The sequence below is a fragment of the Macrosteles quadrilineatus genome, unplaced genomic scaffold (assembly GCF_028750875.1).
Source record: "Macrosteles quadrilineatus isolate MER2022 unplaced genomic scaffold, UCM_ALF_1.0 Scaffold_13__1_contigs__length_4303367, whole genome shotgun sequence".
Lineage (NCBI taxonomy): Eukaryota > Metazoa > Arthropoda > Insecta > Hemiptera > Cicadellidae > Macrosteles > Macrosteles quadrilineatus.
In genome coordinates, this window is record NW_026542606.1 from 1,828,143 (window position 1) to 1,854,932 (window position 26,790).

Sequence of the window (26,790 nt, forward strand, 5' to 3'; positions counted from 1 at the left end):
AAAAAAACATTACACAAAACTCACGGATGCCAATATATTTCCAACCATACTAGGAATTTCCTAAAATTGATATTGTATGTTGAAATAGGTTTATCTATATAAATAAAATTAGAGTTTTGTCTGTACATTGCTCAGAATCATGAACTTTTAGGTTATTTTTACGTTTTATACATTAAACAAACCGAAACAAGTCTCATCTAAATTTCTGTCTGTCTTCGTGTCTGTTACGGCCCAAGAGCCATTTACGCGGCCTTCTCCTGAAAAACTAGAGTACCTATCAAGATCCAAATAATTTTAATGTATTCACTGGGTTGGCGAGATTGTCTTTAGCCATTAAAATATGGCGTCACTACTTTGTATATAAAACGACGGACGTTTAAAAACCCGACTTCGTGCGATTTTTGTCAAGTTTTCTCCCAATGTCCAATGTTCATAACTTAATCATCAATGAAATAACGAACAGCTGTTCGGATCAAGATTATTTTTTCTAGCTGTCACTGATATGTTTACATTAAAGGTTGTTTACAAATACCGCAAACATTTCCGATCACATTTTGAAAGCAAAATCCAAAACCAAGTGAGATTAAAAACTATTTTCCTTACATAAAGGATTCCATTAATCGCAAGTTCAATAATGTGTAAAATGAAATAGAGATTCTATGTGTATAAAATTGCTCTGAAGCTTTGATAACCGGGAAAAAGACCTTGAAACAGAGATGTATAGGGCTGGGAAACTTACGTTTATTAAATTGACGGCGTTTCAATGGCGGTTGTGTAAAGCGTAAAGTGAAAAATCATAACTGCAGTGGGTGATTGTAACAGAGGTTTACGGATGCTAAACTCGCTTTTCCAATGTGTCACTTTCGGTTTCTACTGACCCCTATGTGTTACAATCGCTGGACCATACAGCCAATAAGCCAATAAGACTGTATCTTGGGTATAGGCCTACCCAATTATTCATAACAACCTATTCGACGACGATCCTTGATACCGGTACTTTTCCTTAGAATACATGGCCTTGGTACCTACTTAGGAAATCAAATTAAATACTTTCAAAAACACAACATTGTGTGATTTTGTTCACATTTCCTTCTACAGTAATATTAACTACATATACCAAACATCGTTTAGAGAATACGTCATATTCTAAATAACAAAAAGCTGTTTGAATGAGATTGTTTGGTTCAAACTGTAACCAAAGTTTTTATATATGTTTTGCTTTTTCTTTATATGTCATAATATTAGGTTTATATATAATAGTTTTGCCAGCACGTCTGAAAATATGCAAACCAACTGCTGTTCTTTATATAATAAGGTTTCAACTGACTACTATAAGATCCCCGTGCGTAGAACGGGCACACAGCTAGTTATTAATAAAGTTGAGAATACTAAAGGTTCTACAAAACAAAACATTGAATAATAAAAATACATTTGTATTTAAAGTAACAGATAGATTGACAAAATTGTAAAACGATTGTATAATATCAAACAATATCAAATTATTTACAGTATTACGGTTACAACTTTTAAACTGTAATGGAGATAAGATAGCTGTAATGGTCAAACGCATGTATTATTACGTCATCTTTTTTGGCCATCTGTATATAATTGCAATGTGAAATGTAAAATGGTGTTTGCAGTATAGAAATAAATAAATAAATAAACTACTCTTGTTATGACTCAATGTTAACATCTTTAGGACCTTTCATTTTATGCTTTTGTTAGTGGGGACTGGTTAAAACACCACAGTACAGTAGGTTTTGCAAATATGATTGTGAGATGATATATAATCTGAACTAGTTTATGCATGTTGATAATAATATGTATTTTAATTTAAGTACTTTAATTGATTCGGTTATATGTTTACCTCATATAACATTTGAACATGGATTGAAACAATAGATGTCTTTGGAATACTCTGAGAGTGAGAAGCAAAACATAACTTTCAGCAATGTTGCATCGAAATTTACCTTTACTGAGTGATTCAGAAATGTAATTGTAAAATATTTTGTCAACATGACTAGAATGTTAATAAAAAAGATGTTAGCACGAAATAGTTTGTAAGATAAAAAATTGCAGCATAGGACAACTTATATAGTGTTCTAACCTAAAACATTGTTATTGTTTCAATGTAAAAATTCAATTGATACAAAATAACTATGTTACCAATTTATGTTTGTAAACAAAAATAATTTTTTTAATGGTGTCATAAAATCAATGGGGATCCAGGTGTCCCTATCTCCGCAATGTTAATTTGCTTGACTTTAAGATCCTTTTTCTCTGAAACTAAGAGGGGTATCCCTACAATTTTTTTTTTACTTGTCAGTTTTTTCCTGGAGAACAACTTAAGCTAAGGGTTTTTTTATTACTTAAAAAATAATTATTATTTGGATATTTTTAAAATTCTTATAATTTTTACAAAAAATATTTCTTTTAAAATTATTTTGCTTGAGAACTAGGACAGTTACTGTAAATTCCTTAGCTTAAATTATACTGTCTTTTATGGTGATCAAGATAAAAAAAAATCATGATGATATCTCAAACCGTTCCTGAGAAAAGGTATTTTATATCTAAAAAAACACAACTTCCGGGAACCGCAAAATGAAAATAGGCTATAAGGGTTATAATAGTAAAATTCTTACTTTAGTGCATCCCAGCTCCATATGAAGGGTTGTCTGGGTCCTCTTCCATCTCATACTGATCTTCAAGTCTCTTTTTGAGCAAGGACTTCTTTTGACGACACTTTTTCTCAATTTCTTCAATTGCTTTGTCGGCCTTCCTAACACGCAGCACATCAACTCGTTTCATTCGTTTAGCACAGTTTGAGCCTGGAGGAATACCTAGCTTTTGTAGTATATGGCATCTGGAAATATTTCCTTCATTATATGTGGAAATTGCATCGTAAACTCCTAATTCTAATGTTTTTTTCATCACAAATGTGGATTTAGGAAGTCGGGACCAGATTACACTATTGAGCGATTCACTCGTATTCTGCGTTCCCCCATGTAAACATCTGTGCAGAAGTTCAGGGTTGGACAGGTCTTTGAAAATAGGCTCAATTTCCTTCATCACAATTGGAGCATAATGACTGTGTTGATTGTGGTCATATATGGTTCATCATTAGATTTGGCACGTTGAAATTTACACCAACTTTCGGGGCCAGTGGGACAAAGCTCGTGTTTGGGCGATTCATTGGTCGAAGAAAGATGAAAATATTCGGCCCACACAGCATTTTTCATGGCATCTAAGCTATGCACATTCCTTCTGATTGCCAGTCCATAATAGTTCTGGATCTCATTTATTGCTACATGTGTGAGCCGTCCACGACCTCCTACAGTTTTCCCGTCCTCTTAACTTTTCCTTTCCCATTTTACGTTTTAGAGTTCGAAGGCGTGAGCCCATTCGTTTTTGAATATGGCCCACACATTCCAATTTCTCAATAGAGAAATCTGGGCCATACGGTTTAGCTTCTACCACTGTAGGGTATGCAGAGCTATCTCCATCGCCAAGAAAATTTTTGAATCTTACCTGATAGGTAGCCTCAGAGCTTTGAAACATATCAAGTATTCCCTTAGCCTCCATCCCACCGCTAACACCTGAGTAGTTTGCAACACATGTTGGGTCATGTTCATTGTTTAGTCTGCCAGAACACCTACAATATTTGGTAAGGATCCTTACATCTATTACCTTTCCATTGACCTCACTGATGGCACTGACAATTCCATTTTGGGAAACGTGGCCGAGGGGCACTGGGGAATAGGAATTTAAATACTACTGCAATTTTTGACGGATCATGGCAGCGGAGGCGCTGCCATGATCCGTCAAAAATTGCAGTGATGTCTCTACTTCCACACTCATCCACACATTGCTCTACAGCTTTCCTCATGCTTTCAGAAGCAACCTCCTTAGTAGCCTGAAGAATAATGTCTGTATAGTGTTTGAATTCAGGAGGGTTAGGCAAGTTCATTAGGGCACAAAAGTTTCGGGCGGCGTCTTCGCCTTTTCCGATGCACCGGAAAGCATAGGCGAGACAAACATTCACAGACGACTTTTTACCAACAACTTTACTGTTTTTTTCAGAGACATAAGATTCACATTCATTGCACTTTATATTCAGTTTCACACTTAGGCCTAGCCTGTTGGTGGGGTATATGGAAAGAGGCCCGTGACACTTGTTGCAAACCGCAGTTTTTGCGATCAGGCTCTGAATGTGTTTTATATTAATCAGGTCATAACAGTCATTCAAGTTCTCAACATCTTCATAAATACTATATTCATCAAAGTTTGTAGAAATCTTCCTGCTAGATGAACTAGGCCTGGATATAGTTGGTTCACTATCTGTGTTGGGCGTAGGTGTCTCAAGCGAACTAGGCATAGGATTTGATTCTAAGCCTAAGCTAGAAATGTTCTCCCCACAAACAATACCACCACAATTTTCACTTCTCCTAACACTCACATGACGACCAGTAAATACCCGTTTCCGTTTTTTGAACACTTTCAAAGTTGACTTCGGCATTTTTTAGAAATTTTCAGACAAAACTTCAAGAATGTTACCAAACTCAGCACTAAACTCAAATTCAAATGTAAACAAAGCAACAGACAACAATAACAAAAACATCACCTGGTTGCCTAGTTACACTATAGACAGTAGAGAAGGCATTACCTGTTGCCAACCAAACCAAAATTAATAATAATACAAATTGAAAAGGTATACTATATAAAAAGAGTTATCCTCTGCAGCGGTGGGTGTCACAGCTGAGAAAAATTACACTGCATGTAATTGAAAAAAGTCATAACTTGAAAAGTAATTCTCAGAATTTTATAATTCTTATATCAAAATATTTGTGAGAAATTAGCAAATAAGAAAATGACAAAAAATAAAAATTGATATTTTTTTCGATTTTTGTCACCTGACTCCCCTTTAATAATTATTTACTACACAAAATGTTTGTAATGTAAAACATTGTTCACCACTCGGAGCAAAAGTATATTATTTATGGTACTTAAATTGTTTTATAGTACGTGGCAGTACAGTATTATTAGTTGCTTGTTGCACTGTTCTACACACTGCTCAAGCGCTACAACTCATTAAGTGGCATCCTGTACACACACTGTTGATATATACTGAATTGCGGCATAGTGCCACTATTTAGAGTGTAGGCTGGCGCGAGAATTGGCAACATAGCATTAGGGAAGTTATAGTTCCAGCGGACGGCGCGAGGCGCGCTAGCTACCGGTATGGTTTCGTGTTCCACAATTCGGCGTGTACCTGCGCTACTTAAACTCACATCAACGAGTTCAAAAATACTCAATTGTGGCATGTGATGTTTAAACGACGTAATAATGCTGGAAAACCCAAAAAATGATCGAATTAGCTGTGGCACCCTGAAAAAGGTGCCACAATTTTTTAGGGTGCCACAGTACGGCCGTGTGCCTGTGAAGGATGCCACTATTCGGTGAATACAGACACACACACACACACACAGACATCACTTCGAAAACCACTTTTTTGGGTTCAGGGGGACCCAAAACGGATATATCCACTCATAACTCAACCTCAAAAATGCTGACGAAAACAATACTTTCTCCATATACTATGTATAGGGGGAGAAAGTAAAAAAAAACCTTTTTTGCACATAGAAATAAATCTCGCCCCGTCCCAAACGCAAAATTCAATCCTGTCCATCCCAGGTTCTTAAAAAAAGCTATATCTCTGCTTTGATTTCAAACAAATTTTACAAGTTTTCTTAATTTTAGAATGTAACAAATATTTGGATGTCTTAATCGAATGTGCCAATCCCTTGGGCTAAGTTTATCATTTTTACCAGCTAACATAGAACTCACCTTAGGTTAATGTTAATGACTATCCAATTATACATTTAGGCTTACCAAATATTATCCATTGAATTGCTGAAATTGCTCGAAATATCTTTCACACATAAAAATATTATTTATACTTATAACTAAGTGGTCTTTAAAAAATAAAACTTCTCATCCGTTTTCTGTTACTGAGTTTACTTATTAATGAGTTTACAAATTAGATGACGAATCAGGAATATATAAAACTTATTTTCCTGCATTACGTTGGTATATTATTTATTTGTATCAATTAAGAATACCCAGCTACTGTATTACAATATAAGTACTTTTCTTCTTAACATTAATGATGAAACTTAACAACTAAGCAAAATATAAGGATACAAATAATTAATTATCATTATTAAGTGGAACATTTACAAGAACGAGAAAACTCACCTGTGTATTGTCCTCAATGGCATGAGATGTAGTCACTATCAAGTGATGGGTGTCAGACAATAACTTGTCCAACCCCACGAGAGGCTGGACAGTTCTCTCTCGTAGTTTACTCAACAATCGTCGCTCGATTGCTCGATATTGAGTCGTCTGGTTAGCAAGAGTAACCTGAAATTTTGAGTCAAGTTTCATTTATGCTTGAAATGTTTTATTTTAGGCCTACATGATAAGATAACATTCATTTTATCAGATCTGAAATTGTATGTAGGTAGGTACTGTAGAGTATAGACTATCCGACCTGTGCCAGTTGCAAAGAGGTAGGAAGCGAAAAGGTCCAATAACACAGAAAAATAATGACAACCATAGTCAAAATGTTGAAGGTCATATTTTAATCATCAAACCCTTTTTAAATGTGGATATTATTATGTAATGTGTACATTGAATCCTAAAGCAATAAGGCAAGTAGTCTGCATAAACAAAGGGAGTGTCCAGTCAAGTTCAATTACCTGAAGCCTAACTAGTATTTTCCTGAGTTAAGTCTAAGGTCGCAAGATAACACAACAGCTTAAGTGCACAGTCACGCCACACGAAAATAGCATGCAATATCATGGTACCCAATCATCCACAGGGAAGGTCAAATAACTTGGAAAGTTGATTAACCCAAGGACAAAAAACAGATACTATTACCCTAATAATTTACGTGAGGCTCAGTCAGTGCCATTTTAGTTAAACTAGTGAGTGATATGTAAATTTAAGGTGCTATGACAGATTTAGCTAAAAGGTAATATTGTTTTCAAACAAGTGAGATATATATAAATACCCTCGCCACAGCAAACCTGCAGACTAAGTGAATTTTCATTTACCTGGCTGGATTTCTACTAAAATATTCCCAAAAATTGTCAGATTTATTAAATATTTAATTAACGTTAATTTTAGTGAGTAGATTGGTTTGCTGCTACAGGGAAGATATTTATATGTGTTTTTCGATTGCAATGTCGATAGCTTAGTACTAACACGTCTCCTACCGACCGTCAAACTACTCTGTAGCTGAGGGATGAGTATAGTTGGTAGCTAATGTGTTAACACGTTCCCTACCATCTGTCACACTACTCAGTAGCTGAGGGATGAGTAGGCTATAGTTGGTAGCTAATGTGTTAACACGTTCCCTACCGTCCGTCACACTACTCTGTAGCTTAGGGATGAGTATAGTTGGTAGCTAATGTGTTAACACATTCCCTACCATCTGTCACACTACTCAGTAGCTGAGGGATGAGTAGGCTATAGTTGGTAGCTAATGTGTTAACACGTTCCCTACCGTCCGTCACACTACTCTGTAACTGAGGGATGAGTATAGTTGGTAGCTAATGTGTTAAATAAACAAAATTTCCAAGTTTGGTTTTAATATATCCATAAACAAGCAAACTACAACAGTTTATTTATTGTCCATAAGAATAACATGGAAATTTTAAATTTACAATTTTTTAAATTATCTCGGTAACCGTTGGGCATACAACAACACTTCACTGTACAAAATTATTTCTTTTTTTAAGCTCTACAAAACGGTTTGGAGAGAAATTATAAAATATTGTGTTTTTAGGGTCAAAAATGGGAAAAATCATTTTTTACCCCAAAAAACCACCCATAACCCCCGTTCCCATAGTCAATGCTGGTTTGCGAACTCGTTTGAATAAAAGTAGGTTTGCAGTGTTTACACGTTTGTTCCAAATTTAATCAAAATCGGATAATTTTTCCTCGAGTTATCGCGCTAACGGACACATATCTATATTTATAAATAAATAAATATATGAATTGGAACGAATGGTGTTTTTGGCCTCTGGGGACCTCAAAACAAAAAAGTAAATCGGTTCTGGATCTAGGTCTTACCATGAGACCTGCGGTAATAGCTTATTCCCTTTATGGGAAATTCACAAAAAAATAGGAGAATATCTGGAATTTTAGAAACATTACATACATCTTCCTTCATTTTAAGTGGATGTTAAATGTTGTATTAAATATATACGAGAGGTCGTCCAGTGGTCGAAACTCGACCAAAAATATGTAATGTACTCACTTAACTATTTTCACCCCACACTGTAAATAAAACATGTGATTGGAGTTTCCTCCATTTGTTTTGATTTTCTGTTTATATTTCGTTGTTATTTCGTAACCAGCATAGCAACGCATAAGATCCATGTTAATTTTTTACAACTTTTAAACTTATTTTTTGTGCTTATCTTTGAGCCTATTTAAATTTATAAAGGGATTCTGCACACCTACAGGAAAATAGCTTTCCAACGGTATGCGTAGATTTTCCCTACGATGCACACGAGCTGAGAAAAAAGGTTTTAAAGAAACATGCTTGCCTATTAATATATAGATAGATAATATACTGTGATGGTGAGAAGCGGCTTTTTATGGACTTATGCTTTAGAGTGGGCTTTGTATAGCAACCCATCTTCAAACCAGTGTTGCCACACAGCTCCGGAAGAAATCCGTCCTCACAAGCATAAAAATCCCGCTTTTTCCTGTCTAATCCGCGCACAATATGTTAAAAATACGTGCACAATCCGCGCACTCTGTAAATTAACCTGAGTCTAATAATTATTGCTAGAAAACAATCTTTCCATTAATTTTTTCACCTATAACGAAATGTAACACTCAAAATATGTTACAGAATGTTTACACTTACCGTATGTGTGCTTTCAATATTGATTGGACAGATACAAACAAATATTCAGTGAAAAAATATAATGCTATTGCATTATACGAAAATTTGAAAATTACATAATTTAGGGTTTCTCTTATTTGTGAACACTATACAAACAAACAAAATTGGAAAACAATGAACACAAAACCATATTCAATTAAACTAAACTTATTGTTCTGAACAAACTTTACCTATAGCAGTTAAAAGTTTTAGAAATCAATTAAAATTAGGGTTAGAGGTATCAATAAATTAAGACAGGAGTTGTTGGGTTTCTCTTATTTGTGAACACTATACAAACAAACGAAATTGGAAAACAATGAACACAAACCCACAAATAAAAATATCAATTTTTGTTTTCAAACTAGCTTTAGCCTGATGGACAATGTTACCTTTGAGAATGAAAGCGCATTATTGTATGTCAATTATTCTTTTCAAAACTAACCTAATACATTAATTGTAATAGTATCAAATATTATACAGTTGGTTGGTTTGTTTTGTTTCTGTTGGTTGGTACTTTGTTTTTTTTTTTTGTTTGCCTGTTTGGTTAGGTTAGCAGTGTTGCCACAAACCAACGTCTAGTAGAGGAAAATCACTAGAACGGGAAGTAAAATATCCCTAGAAAACGATTAAATCTCTATAAGTGACAACCTAGAGACGTAGACGTAGAAGTAAAGGGAGTGAAGAGAACAATAAATGTACACAAAAAAACATCATCAATCATTCTTGAATGCACTATAATATAATCCTTAGTTCATATACTCATGAAGTGCTCCTCTTGAGTCACAAAGTACAAAGTGTCCCGATTTGCCGTTGAAATTCCCATATATTTTAAAATAATTTACAGTTGGGTAAAATCCACGCAAAATCCGCTCACAAGCCTAGTCCGCACAAAAATCCGCGCAGCCCCCCAAAATCCGCGCAAAAAGCGTAATTACGCGCAAAACGGCAACACTGCTTCAAACAAAACTTTTGCAATCAAAATAAGAGTTTCTAATGAAAAATGTTCTAATGAAACAACAAGAAAGTAATACAGGAACTGTCAAATGTTTACCCGTAAAGTCTTTATGCTGTTTCTCAGCTCCACGTGGTTGTCTATGGCTGCCATAAGCGGAGCTATCGGCAATGATCCTGCTGGAAAACTGATCGAGACAGTTTTATTTCTTGCAGCGTAATATCTGTAATTGTGGAAGAGTAGATTTTAGATTTAATTCCTTATGTACAAAAAGTAATTTTAGAGATACAGTAAACTCCCGATTATCCGCGGGATTGACTGGCGTGAATACTGCGGATAATCGAATTTCGCGTATTAGCTGCAAAATTGCCGGTAATGGTTAAACAACGGTCGAAGGCACTAAAAAAAACACACAATTTCTTTAAATAAGTTTATTCTACAATAAAAGGACATACCTGATAACAAAACATAATAAATGTCATCCATGTTATTGAAAATTAATATTTACTGTTAAAGTCGTTTTCTTTTGCTTTTTCGTAGCAAAACTCTTTTTCTTTATTTGTGATTTGAGTTTTCTCAACAACACCATCTTGTCACAAAGTGATGCTTCGTCTTGCTCTTCAAGGTATTGAAGAATCTGATCAATGTGTCCTAATGCTGCATCATGAGTAATGGTCCTCTGCATTTCCTCATTATCCTCATTGTCTTCCGGTTCAACCGATTCAATCCCTTGTACTTGATTTTGATTTATGATGCTTTCATCTGTAAGGTACTCAAAGTCCAGATTACTGGCACCACATTCAATCCACTCAACGATATTTTCCTCATTTACGGCAACAGATTTAGCTAAATTAGCTAGGATACTGAGTGGAATGTCGTTTTTGTCTTCCTCTTGAATAGTCTCTACATCCGGCAAAATTTTCTGCCAGGATTTCATAAAGAATAGACAGCTTGACAGATTTCCAAGCATTGTTAATGTCATAAATGCTGTCGAGAACCGTGTAGTCTTTGAAGAACGTCTTTAAGTCATCTTCTTCATTGACCCTTTTCTTCAGCAAAGCCGTCCTGTATTTTTTCTTTATCAAAGCAATGACACCTTGATCCATGGGTTGGTCAAGGGCCGTGACGTTTGGAGGCAAAAACTTCACACAGAAATTTCCATCGTCCAATTTTAACACACTTTATCCAGGGTGGGACAGAGCATTATCCAGAAGAAGCTTAGCTTTTTCGGGTAGATTTTTTTACCTAAGGTGCTCTCTAACCTGGGGAACGAACTTGTTATCGAACCAGTCTTTAAATATTCGTTGATCGATCGAGCCTTTTTTCTGGTGGTAGTAATGAACTGGAAGGTTTTCGGCTCTTGTTTCTTTAAAAGATCTTGGTCCCTTGCAAGGCGTATAAAAGAAGGTGTGTGCACGCGCATCCCCCCCTCCTCCAATCAGCCAAATTGTGACGTAGTGTGCGAGGCACAGCTGACCGGACTTACACAGGAAACGTTAGTCCACCAACGATTCCTTACAAATAATCCATTGAGAGAGTATTAAAGGAGAGCCTTTCCACCACTCACCATGTGACATCATCATAATTTAAAAACGTTCGTTCACAGCTAAAGCTAAGCCACAATAAAATACAACGTTTGTGTCTGTAATAGTGTAGATTAAAATTCAGTCCAACCTCAGTATAACGAATCTGAAGGGACCGAACTGAATATTCGTTATATCAAGGATTTCGTTAAAATGAGGTTCGTTATATAGAGGTTAGGTTTGCAGGAATTTCGCTAAGTCGAGGTTCATAACCAGCGTCGGTCAATATAGGCCGGGATTTGACCTCATTAAAACACAATTAAAGTAGCATCGCCAGCATCGGCTACAATACTTTACAGTACAGTGTTCATTGTACAGTAGAACCTTCTGTATCCAATAGTCAATGGTAGAACCTAAATTATCCGGCATAATAAAGGTGAGGGATCTCGAATATTGCGCAATCATGACAATGGCATTGACCTTGGTACAGGTTAAAAACTGTAAGTTTAAAATCACAGCTTGTTCTAACCCTCCTAAAACCTAGCCAAACACTACATTGCGTAGTCATAAACCATGTAAAAAACAAAACAAAACAGTAGAAAGTTTTGTAAGCTACTGACTGCTCCGTGATAGGACGGTAGCCGAAATCACGAAAAACTCGTTAAATCAAGGTCGTTGTTATGGTTTGTTCGTTATGTAGAGGTAAAATATACATAGTCTCTTATGGAGAGTTCTAGGGGATTAAAAAAAATTCGTTATATCAAGAATTCGTTATATTGAGGTTCGTTATATCAAGGTTAGACTGTACATTCTATAAGTATTGCTGATCTCCCTCTACTAAAAGCCATACTTGATCTTTTTTAATAACTATACCTAGTGTCTGTACCATTATTATTTATACTAGATAACCTGTTGCTCGAAACCGAGCAAAACTGCAGGCTGTAATTGAAAGAATAACCAGTAAATTGAGAGCTAAATTGACGCTACTACTATTCTTAATGACTGTGTAAATAAAGATTAATTGTCTATTGTCTAGTAAAAAAATAAACAGCAAGACTTAATCTAAGAGTCACTCTAAAGTAATTTCTGAATGATTATATAAATATGAAAAATATAATGTTGTGAAAAGATTGTAAAAGTTGTATACAATATTTAAATATAGATCCGCTCTCGTAATGCTTTGTCTATCCTATCTCTTATGTACTGTAGGTGGGTGCCCTCTATGAGAACATAGATGTCAACCACACACTGTAGTGAGTTTTTAAACTTTTTGTAGCAAGCTAAATCGCTCTTAAAATTCATTTCCATTCTAGCTCCTGAGCTGTTGAATTCAACATAATAAATAGGTTACATACCTTATAAATCCGACAAACAGCTTAATTTTTCTATTTATTATATTAAATCTCTCTCTTTCACTAACCAGTACGACACGTACTATAGCATTGTTAAATTATTTGTACTACCTATATGTTATGTTATTTGTACTACCTATATGTTATGTTTTTAGGCGTGTTTAAATTAGGGGCGCCAACGAAAGTCTCCGGTTGGGAACATAAGAGGGTAAGCAAGTGGATCTAACGACGGATCTAGAACGGATTCGCATTTAACATTATTAGTTTTTGGAAAAGACCTATGATTTATTTGGCCAGGCTGTGCTCTGTTTCAGCTTTAAAAATAGCTGCGACATTTATTTAAGTAGCATAAGTAAGCACATGAATCTCACTGTACTCATCGGACCTCTCGTCCCTTCTAAAAATCCTCTAAAATTCTGCCATAATTTTAAAAGATTAGGCAAATAGGTTGGCAATGTGACCTTATTCCCACATATTTTTTCCTGGCATTTTTGTTTGAATTGGGTTTCAAGCGCTGTTGGGTTCCAGTGCCAACGTCGTACTCAACTATACATCTGTGCGGGTTCACGATGACCTTCTAAAGGTATTAGATTATTTACTCGGAGATAACACGTGTCATGGATCTTTAAATTGTAGATCCCCTGTGTGATCCTCTCATCTAAATGAGCTTCACAGCTGACCATGGCAAAGGTAAAATTGAATTGACGAATTTTAGATCTAAGCCTCGCAGCCCTGTTTTCAGATTGGGAGTTTCCAATAACTTCCTGAAAGTATAGTGAATTCCGCAGATGAGGTAAACAAGTCTTTCATTTATGGTAACAATGAGTGAAAATTGAACTGCTTCGGTCTTTCCTTTGCTTAAAATGTAAGCCACCACAATGTAAACATTTAACGTTCATTTGTCTGAGGAGATGTATCCATGATGTATCACCAGGATGGTACTGCCACTCTGTATCCTTCAAATGTTCCATTGGTAGGTTGATGCAAGCGGTAACGTCCGCGTTCCCTCCAGCCACTCACAGTTCTTCATCTTACTGGTGGCTTAGTTTTAAATTGAGATAAAAATACGTAAGTTAACCAAACAACAGAAAACACTACAACGGAATTTTGATATACATTGTAAATTACGTGATACGGTAATGCAACGGGTAGGTAACTGCACTAAGAATAATCACTTTCAAACATTCACTTGTTCATCACACCGAACTGTAACCAAAACTACATGGTAATTCAGTAAAATAAGAAGCAAGTTAAATTAATTCAAATATTACGGACAATGTGTTATCAAGTTTTGCTAGGAAACTATTTTATGAACCAGACTTATTTAACAGACGTTTAAATGAAAATATCTATTCCGGCTTTACTCTGGAAGTTTTAAGTCCTGCAGTCTGTGGTTAACCTTAAAAACTATTTCAAACTACGTCCATATGTTATTTGTAAACAAAGGGAAATGAGTTTGATCTAACAGATAGCGCCTCCTTCCAAACTTTAGCCCTTAAGTTTTTTTTTTTTTTTTTTTTTTTTTTTTTTTTTTTTATCACAATTTTATTTACAATCTGTTCGTTTTTAGAACATTTAGCAAATACAATAACAACTTTTAATAAAACGTTAGTTAATCTCTGTCCATTGACAGAGCTAACTTAAAAATATTTCAATGAAAAAATAAATATGTAAATAAACAAGGGAAAATTAAATTGTTCAAACAAAACGTGTGCTTAGATCCAAAACATGAATCCTTTTTAGCCTGTATATACTGGTACTGTTGTCCAAGAGGTTTAGAGCCAGGTGATTAGGGTGATTTTCAAGTTTCTTAAGATATTTTGCACTAAATTTGGTTATTTCCTCTTCAACCGTTCTACTGTCCTTGTGAAGGATATTGTTATTAACATACCACGGGGCTTGCAGAATGAACCTTAAAACTTTTGACTGAAATCGTTGGATGATGTTTATGTTCAACATACTGGATGTTCGCCACAGTTGGATTCCATAAGTCCAAATTGGCTTCAGGATTACTTTGTATAGTAATAATTTGTTTGCAATGGTCAATTTTGATTTACTATTTAGGAGCCAGGAAAGATTTTTAAATTTTAAATTTAGATGCATTCTTTTGTTCCAGATGTGGTTTTTCCATGTCAATCTTTTGTCAATCGTCATGCCGAGATATTTCACCTCGTGGGATTGAGGAATTTGAACATTATTTAAGGTTACAGGAGGACAAGTACCTAATCTGGTAGTGAAGGTCACATGAGTAGATTTGCTCTCATTCACTTTTATTTTCCATGTTTGCAACCATTCTTCTAAGTCGTCTAGTGAATTTTGAAGATTAAGTGAAGCTTCCACTGTATCAGGATGGGACGCTAAAATAGCAGTATCGTCAGAAAAAGTGGCACAGAAGTATTCACATTTTCAGGTAAATCGGCTGTAAACAGCGTATATAGTACAGGTCCAAGAACACTTCCTTGGGGAACGCCAGCTTGAATTGGGTACAATTTTGTAATGCTATCTCCAAATTTAACTCTGAAATCAGGGTGTCTACTACATTCTGGATAAAAAATTCATGGACAATTCCCGTACATTTAAGGACACTTTGCCGTAACCTTTGTCGTTAGGTGTCATTAGGCCTACCGAATAATTTTCCTGATTTGTCAAACTGTATTAATCTTGTTATTCACTGTAGTTGTACCAGAGAGAAAAGTAAATAATAATAGATAAGAGTTAAAAATTACAAAATAGAAATTTATTGAAAGTAAACAAACATAGGCCTACCTATACTTTAGGTAAAGCTTTTATAGTGTAACAGCGAAACGCAATCATTTCAATTCAATTCATTTCAAAATCAATCATTGTCTCCTGCGATAGCGACAAATATCTCCATCCGTCACGTAAACTTCATAACATAGCTTATCCGATCCAGGCGGATTAATTTGGCATGATTCGCCCTGGCACAACGTTAGGTTCTCGACTACTTTTGACAAAAAATCTTTAATGCATATTGTTACTCAATTCTTAGTACAAAATCAAGGTATGGTAAGCGGCTATAAATAAGCAATAAGCACAGAGTAAGATTATTGTATTTTCATTTGTAAAGTTAATATCGACACATAGCAATCATTAGTTGTTTATCTTATAGGCTCAATTACATTTTCTTAATATATTTTACAGCTCTTTCAAGAATCAAAATACCCAGGCCTAGACCTAATTATTTAGGAGGGCCTATATAAACTGAGTAACAAACAATGAGGTTATAATAGCAGCAAAGTTACTATCATCATTCTAGTTCATAAGATTTTGATTGCCTAAAGCATACAACTCAATAAATAAATATATGGGAAACAAAAACATTGAAACCTGAATAGCCAACAATATAAGACAAAGATACAGAAAATGGAATGACATAATTTGAAACCAAGCAGGCCTAAATAGTGATAAAACATTAATGCAAACAACAATGCTTGTGGTTTTGTCAATTGAAAGATAAAATGTCTATAAAAAAGGGGTTAACTTACAAAATAAGACTGTAGATTATTTACATGTTTAATATGAAACCATAAACAGTTTTATGGCACTAGGCACTGGCCGGCAAATTGAATCTTCAAGCCGAAAGTACAAGTAAGAAGTGAAATCTAACAGCCATTATAAAGCTATTATTTTCACGATAAAATAGGTTTGGGATCTAATAATAATTACCCTAGTAATAAAAAAAGAAGTTGTAAAGGAATAAAAGTGATACAACTTTTATGAGCTAGCTGCTGAGTCAACAGTTCTTGGAAGTACTTGACTTGACACTTGATTGTCGTGATAAAATATTAATGGGTTTGAGATTGTTAATGGGATTTTTATTGCATAATTACTCTAGTAATAAATTATGAAAATGTAAACAAACATCTGATAAACCTTTTATGTGCTCCTAACCAACTAGCGATCAATAAAATTATGGCCCATTAAAAATTTAAGGACATTGTCTGGCATTTAAGGACAATTCCCGTACATTTCATGGCCAGTAAAAATTTAAGTACAATTCCCGGTTTTCGCGGATTTCCCGGTTGGTAGACACCAACCGATCGTAAAATAATACAGTTTGTTTTAACCGACCTTGATTTGAGAGCAGCTCGGTTTAACCGCCGCTTTCTAGGAATCTCTGCATTTCCGCTCCCACGCTGGGCGATGAGAACTGAGCCATACGCATATCTCCACAGGATATGACTAACAATAAGCTATTTTGTGTTGAGCACAAAAAATATAGCATAGCCTATTGTCAGTTTGTCATCATCGTTCGTAGCTCGAGCACATCTGATCTGATTTGTTATCTGTGCGGCAAATTTATAACATCATAAAGTGCGTTACGATTTTGAGAACTGATTATCTTATCGCCGAAGTAAACAAACAACGCAACTTGTAAGGAAGGCAGGGAAAGGGGGTTAACAACTCCAAGGTCAAGATAGTTTTTGTGCCTCGAGCCTCCAGTGAGAGGCTATAAATAAACGTCCTGTTTTTAACAAAATGGTCGCTTGTATCTTCAATGTCGACAAAAGGTTCTGTACTGTATTACGATGTATTTGGAAAGCATCAATTAATACATTACAGTATTAAAGTTATTAAAATAGGCATTTTATTGACTCTTGCCTAGTACTATAATAATATATTCCACTGAAAGTAGGCCTATTTGACTTAACTGTGTTTCGTGTTTATTTGTGACTTTTCTATCAATATGAAAAAGGAGATAAGAGTAGTTTATTTTATAAATAAATAATGCCATTTTATTTGATTTTATACCATCATTTGTAGGCTAATTGCTTCTTTGATGTATGATGTAACCTTTGTAACAGTGTTCAACTTAATAAAATAGATGAATACAGTTTGTCAACAGACACAAAGAGGCCTTACCCCTCTACTCTGGCGGTAAGTTGTGAGAGAACCAAACACAGAGCTGCCGCGTTGTCAGCCTGCAGACGATACCGGGGAGTTGATCTCCCCAAGACCACCGTGACAACACAGTGGGGCGCCGAGGTGTGAGACAAACCTGCCACACTGTCTGTACAACCTGCATCCTCCCATCCCTCACTGGCAGCCAGCTCTAGACACATAACAGAGTTTTGTAACAAACAGACAACTGATATTTATCTTGTGGGGTTGATCTCCCCAAGACCCCTGTAACAACTCAGTGGGGCGCCGAGGTGTGAGACAAACCTGCCACACTGTCTGTACAACCTGCATTCTCCCATCCCTCACTGGCAGCCAGCTCTAGACACATAATATAGTTTTGTAACAAACAGACAACTGATATTTATCTTGTGGGGTTGATCTTCCCAATGTAAATGAAAAGAAGTGCAAGTTTTTTGAACCTAGGGTAGAGTACTTAGGTTATGTGATAGATGAACAAGGGTTGCATCCCATGTTAAGTAAAATTGAAGCCTTGCAGGAAACTAGGCCCCCTCAAAATGTGAAAGAGTTAAAAGCCTATTTAGGTTTATTAAACTATTATCATAAGTTCATTCCGAATATGTCAACAAAGCTTGAACCATTGTATAGGCTATTGCAAAAAGATGTTAAATTTATATTTGGTGAAGAGCAAATGCATACCTTCGAAGACAGTAAGACTTGGTTAAAAAAGTACAATGTTTTATGTCATTATGATCCAAAAAAGGAACTTGTGCTTTGTTGTGATGCAAGTTCAGTAGGTGTTGGTGCAGTAATCTCAAACAGAGAATCAGATGGTAGCGAGAAACCGATACATTTCGCATCTCTTACTTTGTCGAAACATGAACAAAACTATGCGCACATAGAAAGAGAAGCGTTAGCAATTGTGTTTGGGTTAAAGAAATATCATAAATACTTGTATGGACGATCTTTTATTTTGCAAACAGATAACAAATCTTTGTCGATCATACTGCACCCCAGTAAAAACATACCCGCAATGGCAGCAGTTCGTATGCAGAGATGGGCATTGCTTCTCTCGTCATATAATTATAAGGTAGAGTATTGTAAGGGTACCGACATAGGTCATGCTGATTTTTTGTCTCGCTCGCCCTTGCCTAATACGGATGATCCTATTAGTTGTGAAGTAAATTATTTATCTCCTACTCGATGTAAGCCTTTGTCTGCATATGACATTGCTGCCGAAACAAAAAAATATGTTTTGCTTTCAAAAGTTTTGGATTTGACTTTGGTTGGTTGGCCAAAGTTTGTTGAAAAGGAATTAGAACCTTTTTTCAAACGTAGAGATGAGTTGTCTATTGATCAGGGTTGTATTTTGTGGGGTAACAGATTGATTATTCCATATAAGTTAAGGAAAGAGGTGTTGGCTCTCTTACATGAAGAACACCCTGGCATACTTAGGATGAAAATGTTGGCACGTAGTTATGTATGGTGGCCTAACCTTGAAGATGATATTATTAATGTTGTTAAGTATTGTCAAGTTTGTCAATTATCTCAAAATGCGGCTCCTAAAGTCCCGCTAACCCCTTGGTCTGTTTCTACCCGAAGGTGGGAGTGTTTGCATATTGATTTTGCTAAGAAGGACAATAAGAATTTTCTTCTTGTCATTGATAGTTTCTCAAAGTGGACTGAAATATTCATTATGGATAGTACAAATGCTAGTTGTACGATAGGTAAACTGAGAACATTGTTCTCAAGCTATGGTCTACCAGAGAAAATTGTATCAGATAATGGTCCTCCTTTCAGTAGTTTAGAGTTTGAAAAGTTTTGTGAAATGAATGGAATCAAATTGATCCATAGCCCACCATACCATCCGTCATCAAATGGAATGATTGAACGGTCGGTTCAGACATTTAAGAAAAGTTTGTTAAGGTCACTTATTGAAAGTAAATTTCTTTCAAAACAAAATATCAGTTTGCAGCATAGAATTGATAATTTTTTGTTCGCTTATCGAACAACTCCTCATTCTTTTACTGGCCAAGCTCCTTCTGAGCTTTTTCTCAAGTGTCAACTGAGAACCCGTCTCTCTCTAGTCTTAAGCCAAATCTGTGTAATAGTCTTAAGAAAAAGAGATCTGATATAGCTAATAGGCTAGTTAAGAATGGTAGGCAAACAAGATGTTTTGTGCCAGGTGATAACGTACTTGTTCGTAGTGTCAGGGGAGAGGAAATTAAGTGGTTTCCAGGTGTGATTGTAAGAAAATTAAGTAATGTAACTTATACAGCTCAGGTTAAGGACCAAACTAGGTTTGTTCATGCAGATCACCTCAAGCCATATTTTTGTAAACCAGAGTCTAGGTTGTTAACAAAAGTAACTGCTCCCATGTTCGTGAGCCCTAATGATGTACCTGATAGAAGTCAGAATGTTGACAGTCCTAAAAGAAATGTCGCAACTCGTAGTCCTAAACCAAAATTGTCTCCTGATAAGTATGCAAGACATGATGAACCTGTAGAGCAGACACTTGGTAATGATCAGGCTAGTAAGCTCGCTAGATCGGAGGAACCTGTTCAGATGTCGTTGAGCCAAGGTAGGGCTGTTAGAAACAAGAAGGCTCCTGACCGATTAAACCTATGAATTGTAAATAGGCCTATTGTTTTGTACTGAAGAATTGCTATATTGTTGTATTATATTATATTGTTTTTTACTGAAGAATTATTTTTGTTAGTGTAAGATGTTTAAATATTATTTAATTTCATCAAGTTTGTATACAGTACAGTGTATACAGGAGAACATGAAAATTGGTTAATTTTGATTTAAGTTGTAAGTTGTTATTGTCTTTACCAGATGTAACTTGAAAGTTGTGATTTTAAATTTTATTGTCTTCATCATTATGTAACTTGAAAGTTGTTGTTAGTTTTAGTTTCTTCTGTCTGTAAAAAAAAAAAATTATAATTATTATTTAAAAAGGCCTAACTCAACAGTTATATTGTTAAATTCAGTTATGTTGTAAAATTCAGTTATTTTGTTAAATTCATGTGGAAGTAAAATTTTTATTTTGTTACAAGCCTTGACATAAGGAGGGGAGAATGTTATATATGTATACTTAGGTCTTTACTTAATGTCAATTTACTTTGTCATGTTGGTTACATGCGAGGATAACGAGAAGGTTGTATTTCCTCCTTCTTCATATAATGGTTGTCACAAGATGTAGACGTCAAATTGTTCTATCTTCATTATGTTTTAATAAACTTGTATAGTTTGGCCAATGTGAAGTTCTTATTCTATCCAACAATTATTAACTCTGACCTCAACTCTAAGTTTACAACTTTGTAAATCATAGCCTGATATGATTACATCATCAATGTAACAGCCTACACTGGGAATACCCTGAAGCACCCGATCCATTATCGACTGATAGATGGACGGAGCCGATGAAATACCAAAAGGTAGCCTAGTGTACCTAAACAAACCCAAATGGGTATTTATAGTCAAATAGGGTCTGGATTCCTCAGAAACCTTTAACTGCTGAAAAGCATTAGATATGTCTAGTACAGTAAACACCTTACCATTAGATAAAGGCTGAAACAAATGCTCAATACAAGGTAACGGATAGTGCTCAGTTTTCAAACATTGATTTACATTCTTAAAATCACCACAAATTCTGACTTGGTCAGAGTTAGGCTTAGGCACAACAACTATACTAGAAGCCCATTCACTGTGACTAATAGGCTCGATAATTCCATTGGTTTTAAGTTTGTTCAACTCTTTTTCTACTACTTCTTTCAAAGAAAATGGAACAGGCCTACCTTCATTTTTAGCATTAGCTGTACCTTTAAATTTATTCTTAGGTCTACTACTACTTTCCCCACTACTTGAATAGGTTGTACCCTGTACATTCTTTTTGCGACACACTTTAGCTAGATGACCTTTCTTTTTACATATGTTACAATTATATGACTTGTATTTACAATTAAACCAAACATGATTTTGTTCCCCACAACACATGCACTTTTTATCCGCACCACTTTTGCGTTGGAACAGCTTTTGAACATTACCCGAACTGGACTCGTGAAACCCCTTTAACTCCCTGGAAGCTAGTTCCATAGAGACCGCAACTTCTACTGCCCTTGTAAAAGTAAGATCACTTTCCGTAAGCAGCTTACGCTGTATCGCCTCGTTGGTGAGGCCGCAAACCAGCCGGTCCCGCAGCGCCTCCTCCAGAAATGTGTTAAAGTTACACTGAGAAGCAAGTCTCTTAAGTTCAATGACATAGTTTGAAACAGATTCACCCGAGAGCTGATCCCTCTTGTAGAACTTGTAGCGTTCTGATATAAGAAGCTTTTTAGGAGCATAGTGGGCCTTAAGACGTTTGACAATGTCCTCTAATCCGAGAGAATCCACAGATTTAGGGGCTACTAGATTTTTTAAGAACCCCATAAGGCTTAGGCCCTATGAGCGTTAAAAGAATAGGAGCTTTAGTGGCGTCCTTAACAGAATTAGCTTTAAAATATTGATCTACCCGCTCTAGGTACAGTTCAATGTCATCAGATTCTTCAAATTCTTTGATGTGTCCTAAAAACGACATGCTTGCAACATACCTGCCATCGGCGTCACCTTTTATTATCTTCATGCATCGGCCTAATTAACATCTAAAACATGGCCATGTACTTTGAATTCATTTCCGCATTCGTCGCCATAATTGTTGGATAGAATAACAACTTCACATTGGCCAAACTATACAAGTTTATTAAAACATAATGAAGATAGAACAATTTGACGTCTACATCTTGTGACAACCATTATATGAAGAAGGAGGAAATACAACCTTCTCGTTATCCTCGCATGTAACCAACATGACAAAGTAAATTGACATTAAGTAAAGACCTAAGTATACATATATAACACCCAAGACCCCTGTAACAACACAGTGGGGCGCCGAGGTGTGAGACAAACCTGCCACACTGTCTGTACAACCTGCATCCTCTCATCCCTCACTGGCAGCCAGCTCTAGACACATAATATAGTTTTGTAACAAACAGACAACCAATATTATCTTGTGGGGTTGATCTCCCCAACACCACTGTAACAACTCAGTGGGGCGCCAAGGTGTGAGACAAACCTGCCACACTGTCTGTACAACCTGCATCCTCTCATCCCTCACTGGCAGCCAGCTCTAGACACATAACAGAGTTTTGTAACAAACAGACAACCAATATTATCTTGTGGGGTTGATCTCCCCAACACCACTGTAACAACTCAGTGGGGCGCCAAGGTGTGAGACAAACCTGCCACACTGTCTGTACAACCTGCATCCTCTCATCCCTCACTGGCAGCCAGCTCTAGACACATAACAGAGTTTTGTAACAAACAGACAACTGATATTATCTTGTGGGGTTGATCTCCCCAACACCACTGTAACAACTCAGTGGGGCGCCAAGGTGTGAGACAAACCTGCCACACTGTCTGTACAACCTGCATTCTCCCATCCCTCACTGGCAGCCAGCTCTAGACACATAACAGAGTTTTGTAACAAACAGACAACTGATATTATCTTGTGGGGTTGATCTCCCCAACACCACTGTAACAACTCAGTGGGGCGCCAAGGTGTGAGACAAACCTGCCACACTGTCTGTACAACCTGCATCCTCCCATCCCTCACTGGCAGCCAGCTCTAGACACATAACAGAGTTTTGTAACAAACAGACAACTGATATTATCTTGTGGGGTTGATCTCCCCAACACCACTGTAACAACTCAGTGGGGCGCCAAGGTGTGAGACAAACCTGCCACACTGTCTGTACAACCTGCATTCTCCCATCCCTCACTGGCAGCCAGCTCTAGACACATAACAGAGTTTTGTAACAAACAGACAACTGATATTATCTTGTGGGGTTGATCTCCCCAACACCACTGTAACAACTCAGTGGGGCGCCAAGGTGTGAGACAAACCTGCCACACTGTCTGTACAACCTGCATCCTCTCATCCCTCAATGGCAGCCAGCTCTAGACACATAACAGAGTTTTGTAACAAACAGACAACTGATATTATCTTGTGGGGTTGATCTCCCCAACACCACTGTAACAACTCAGTGGGGCGCCAAGGTGTGAGACAATCCTGTCGCATGTTCAGTTTTTTTCACAGCTAAAAAATTCACAACTCATTGCCAAGTAACTAAGTAAGTATTATCTAGTAAGTAATGAGAGTATTATCCTCATGTTGTCGCATTCTTTCATGAAGGATAATTTATGATTACAGGTGTGGGATTTATAAACCAGAGAATTCAAGAGGTCAGGATGGAATGAATGTCTTCTTTGATGGAGTTGGTTTGACCAGTGAGGATTTTTCAGGATCTGTAAAATTTGTTTATACTCAGGGTTAAGATTGGTTGAGTCCAACTCACAGTTTTCTGTAGGTTATTATTCTTCCAGTAGAAATCAATCCGTAAGTGGGGCTCCGCAAGGGTATGATAGAAGCAGAACATAACCACAACTCACCGACAAACAGCAAATTGAGAGGCACTGCTGGTTGTGAGAGGGACAGAATGATCTTGTGGTCTCCTTCCTTCCCAGGTGAGACAGCCTGCATTACCATAATAGTTGGCAACACTGCTGTCTTCTGCAGTATGTGAGGCTTACCCCCGGCACCCTGTATAATAACAATAATTAATTCTTTATTTTCATTTTCGACAATACTATAATTCAATAAACATAGTAAATAATCAATAAATTAAAAAAGGACACACAGTAACCACAGCCTAAATCAAACATAATAATGTCACAGGCAATTTGACTTAATGTGAACTAACGTTTTAGGCCAGGTAGACATGTTAAATGACTTAAGAGTAAAAAAAAATGTTAATATTCTAACAAGGATTTTCAACCAATCACTTGTATCAGTATAATTAGTGGGAGACTATTTAAGAGTATCTTGGACAGAGATACCTTAGCAAGCTTACCTTTGAAAATTAGTTCCCAGGAGCTTGTAGAGATAAACAAAGAATATCAATCTATAAGCCCCTGGACTCTATTGATCTCGGTTATGCTAGATGAACTTGAATCTCTTTCCAGAAACCCATTATTCAGCCCCATTGTTTTTTTTTTTTTTTTTTTTTTTTAAATCTAGTCTCCAATTTAGTTGCACCAACTATTTTCTTGTTAACAAATGTTTTATATGAAAGGAGATAGTTTCAATTCAAACCAACATCTTGAGTAAGCACATAACAGTTCAAGCTAAAAGTAAATTGTAAGAAAAAACAACCACCTGGACATATTTTCGCTCAGCTCAAAATTAAATATGCTTGGGTTTACTGAAAATAACTCAAGGTGATGTCATAAAATCCTATACTCTAATACGAGCAATGTTTGCTTGTATGTATGTATGTATGTATGTATGTATGCTTGCTTGTACCAAGATCTCGAAAACGGCTCCGACGATTTTCTTCAAATTAGGGATGGACGAGATTGGATTTTTAGTTCGAGACGAGACGAGACGAGATTTTTTATTTCTCATAAAATTTCGAGACGAGATCGAGACGGGATTTCCCTTCTCATACACAACGGGAAATGCACGTTCGGAATTTTTACCTGATTTTGTAACATTGTTAGATGACTGTTTAAATACAAAAATAATGATAATAGGCAAGGATATTTACTATCTTTTATTAAAAAACATCAGCATAACATTTTTTTATTAATCACACCTAAATTATTAAAAATGCCTACGATTAGGAAACATAGTGATATCAGTTAGGATTGAGTTCAACTTATCCTAAAATAAAATAAATCATAAAATAAAATATTAATTTTTATAAAATAGTTACTTGTTTTGACATTTTTATAGTAATAAAACATTCCTCACACTGCTAACACTTAACAAAACTTCTCAAATGTTATTAAAATAATTAAAGTAATATTTACATTTTTGAAGAATTAATTAAATAAGAACGCCTTCGCAAAGGAAACGCAACTACAACACGCTCCTGTATTGCGGGTATTGCATTGACTTTCTGCAGGCGTTTTTAATTTTTTTTTTTTTTTTTTTATTCTTGTCTTGATAAAAATCTCGGCCAAAAAGAAATCTCGTCTCGTGTAACGAGATTTAAAATTTCCCGAAAATTTCCCGAAATTTCGAGACTTGACCATCCCTACTTCAAATGTTGTAAATAGATTATTTTTGGCCTAAAAACAAGTTTACTACAGTTACAACTGCCAACAAAAATCTAATTACGTAGAAAAATTAAACTGAAAGTCACATTATTTTAACATTAGTCTTATGGGTTGCTAAGTAACCATGTTGGTTGAATTGAATAACAAGGAAAAAGTAAACAAAAGACTTGTAAGTAGTCTATTCACAGTATACTAGCAATTACAAAATACAGTACAAAAGGAAATACCCCCGCCGCTGCAAACCTGCAGACTAAGCGAATTTCCATTTCCCTGAATGGATTTACACTAAAATGTCTCCTTAAAAATATCACATTTATTCCCTATTTAAATAGAATCAGTTTTACACATACTTAGGTTTGCTGCAACAGGGAGGGTAAAAGTGTTTTTTATGTAAAATGTTAATAGTTAGTAAGATATAAAAACATTTTCCAAATTTGGGCAAAATATGTTTATAAACAAGCAAACTACAACAGTTTACTTATTCTCCATAAGAATAACATGGGAATTTTAAATTTACAATTTTTTGGAATTTTCTCCGTAACCATTTGGCGCATTATAACGCTTCTATATACTAAATAATTTGTTTTTTAAGCTCTACAAAATAGTTTAGAAAGAAATTGCAAAATTTTATGTTTTTTGGGTCAAAAATGGGAAAAACCTATTTTTACCCCATAAAAGCCCCCATAAAGTTCCCATGGTCCGATCATGCTGGTTCGCGAACTCGTTCAAATAAACGTAGGTTTACACGTTTGTACCAAATTTCATCAAAATCGGATCATTTTTGCTCGAGTTATCACGCTAACGGATATATATATATATATTTACTGTATATATATATATATATATATATGAATTTGAACGGATGGTGTTTTTGGCCTCTAGGGACCTCAAAACGAAAAAAAAATCGGTCCCAGGTCCAGGTCTTATCGTGAGTACTACGGTAATAGCTTATTCCCTATATGG

General features: G+C 35.8%; 2 protein-coding genes across 5 annotated transcripts in view; both read right to left on the reverse strand.

Annotated features, from left to right (window-relative positions):
* LOC129004967 (uncharacterized) overlaps positions 1-22,098 on the reverse strand; it is an 83,362-nt gene extending 61,264 nt beyond the window's left edge. The window contains exons 1-5 of the mRNA XM_054433697.1: positions 21,717-22,098; positions 17,974-18,027; positions 17,671-17,860; positions 10,011-10,134; positions 6,256-6,420 (exon numbers count right to left, since the gene is read on the reverse strand). Coding sequence (XP_054289672.1) covers positions 6,256-6,420; positions 10,011-10,134; positions 17,671-17,860; positions 17,974-18,027; positions 21,717-22,098 — 915 coding nt within the window. The remainder of the gene's footprint in view (positions 1-6,255; positions 6,421-10,010; positions 10,135-17,670; positions 17,861-17,973; positions 18,028-21,716) is intronic.
* A 1,061-nt stretch (positions 22,099-23,159) lies between these two features.
* Positions 23,160-26,790, reverse strand: part of LOC129004929 (protein PTHB1-like) — a 54,345-nt gene continuing 50,714 nt past the window's right edge. For 2 of the 4 annotated variants that reach the window (XM_054433638.1, XM_054433641.1), the window contains exons 10-11: positions 24,157-24,307; positions 23,160-23,332 (exon numbers count right to left, since the gene is read on the reverse strand). In XM_054433638.1, the coding sequence (XP_054289613.1) occupies positions 23,250-23,332; positions 24,157-24,307 (234 nt within the window). In that variant the 3' untranslated portion in view covers positions 23,160-23,249. Of the gene's footprint in view, positions 23,333-23,401; positions 23,499-23,619; positions 23,665-24,156; positions 24,308-26,790 lie in introns of those variants that run through there. The other 2 variants (XM_054433640.1, XM_054433642.1) reach the window with 2 other exon arrangements.